The sequence below is a fragment of the Artibeus jamaicensis genome, unplaced genomic scaffold, assembly GCF_021234435.1.
Source record: "Artibeus jamaicensis isolate MK-2021 breed Jamaican fruit bat unplaced genomic scaffold, CSHL_Jam_final contig_465, whole genome shotgun sequence".
NCBI classification, from domain to species: domain Eukaryota; kingdom Metazoa; phylum Chordata; class Mammalia; order Chiroptera; family Phyllostomidae; genus Artibeus; species Artibeus jamaicensis.
The window spans coordinates 19,559,739-19,561,190 of NW_026521843.1; the positions used below are offsets into that span (position 1 = coordinate 19,559,739).

The 1,452-nt window shown below is 45.3% G+C and overlaps 1 protein-coding gene across 1 annotated transcript; it reads right to left on the minus strand.

Annotated features, from left to right (window-relative positions):
• Positions 1 to 219: 219 nt before the first annotated feature.
• Positions 220 to 531, minus strand: LOC119050424 (protein S100-P-like). The gene has a single exon (XM_037146751.2). It carries the CDS (start codon positions 529 to 531, stop codon positions 220 to 222), a length of 312 nt encoding a protein of 103 aa, XP_037002646.2.
• Between the last annotated feature and the right edge of the window lie 921 nt (positions 532 to 1,452).

Consider the following 1,452-nt stretch of genomic DNA (forward strand, 5'->3'; position numbering starts at 1 on the left):
CTCAGGCTGCAGCAGAGGGAAAAGCGGAACACAAAGGCCTTTTCATTCCTCACTAAAGCGCACAGTAGGGTTTGAGTCTCACGTGAGTGCTGCTTTTCTTTTCTTCTTTTTCACTTCTCAAGCATTTTATTAATCAGACAGCCATCAGCTCTCTAAGCCCAGAGAATAATTGTTGCCAAGAGCTTTCTGGAAACTGGGGGCCTGCTCCCTGCGCCCCTTTCAGGAATGTGGGTCTGTAGGGCATCCATTGAGTGCCTTCTGCTTGAAGTACACGTGACAGGCAGATGCAATCGCAGCCACAAACAGTATGAACTCGTTGATGTCCACCATAGTGTCACCACTGGCATCCAGGTCCTTGAGCAGTTTGTCCACAGCCTCCTTGTTCCTTCCATTCTCCAGGAAGCCTGGGAGCTCCTTCTCCAACTGTGCTTTCAGCTCCTCCTTGCTCAGGCCCTCCTTGTTGCTATCCATACCCTTGAACAAGGCAGAGACCTCGATGACCATGACCATGGTCATCTCCAGTTGTGACATGGTGCTGGATGCAGGCCCACGTCCCTCCAGGTGGCTGGCGTGGCTGAGGAAACAGCTCGCTTTTTCATTCTGCCTTTTCTACAGGACTACGAGTCAAAGGTTGTCTTTGATTGTGAAGCGGTATTAAAGTGTGATACTTGTTTGCAGTGAAGGGGCCTAAGCATAAAAACTGACATAAATTTGCAGGTGGCTGTCCTCTGACCCTCTGGGGCCTTGGCTGCATTTTCCCTGTGAGCTGGCCTGACAGGTAACAGTCCCTGTCCAGCTGCAGCAAGGAGCACGTTGTTTGCCTTTGCAAATACAATAATTCTGTCATGTTATGAGGAGGGTGATTTTCACAAGGAACTAACTTTGAGTTTTGGGTCAAGCAATTTGAAAGATCGTGAAGGAATTCACAGTTTACATTCACTTGAGGTTCACGGCATGTCTAATTCAAAGTGATCATACAAGAATTTCCTCACCCTTCAACTACCTTGTCACCATGTGAAATGCCTAGTGTTTTTTATCCCAATTCAAAAAAGGAGTCCACACATTTATAGGATTATTAGAGCAAGATAAAATATTCACTTTACAATTTCTTAAGTACACCACTAACCAGTGGTGGATAAGCAGTGAATTAATTTGTCATGAACATTATGAAGCATTAAGCAAAATTTACAAAGAGGAACAGGAGCTAAATTTGAGAGGTGACTAATAGTATTAAATCAGCCCCCAGCAAAATTGGGAGTTTTCTGGTAAAAACAGGGCTAGTGAAAGAGCCTCTCTTTCAGCAGGTAGACCATATGGATGGAAACAGGTGAAGAGAAAGAGGAGGATTTTCTGGTGGCTTGGGACTCTGGTATGTTCAACCTATAGGTCGAACAGCTCAGAATGTTGCTCTGTCTTTGCAGACAGTAAAATTCTACAGTGGTTAAGGGCACA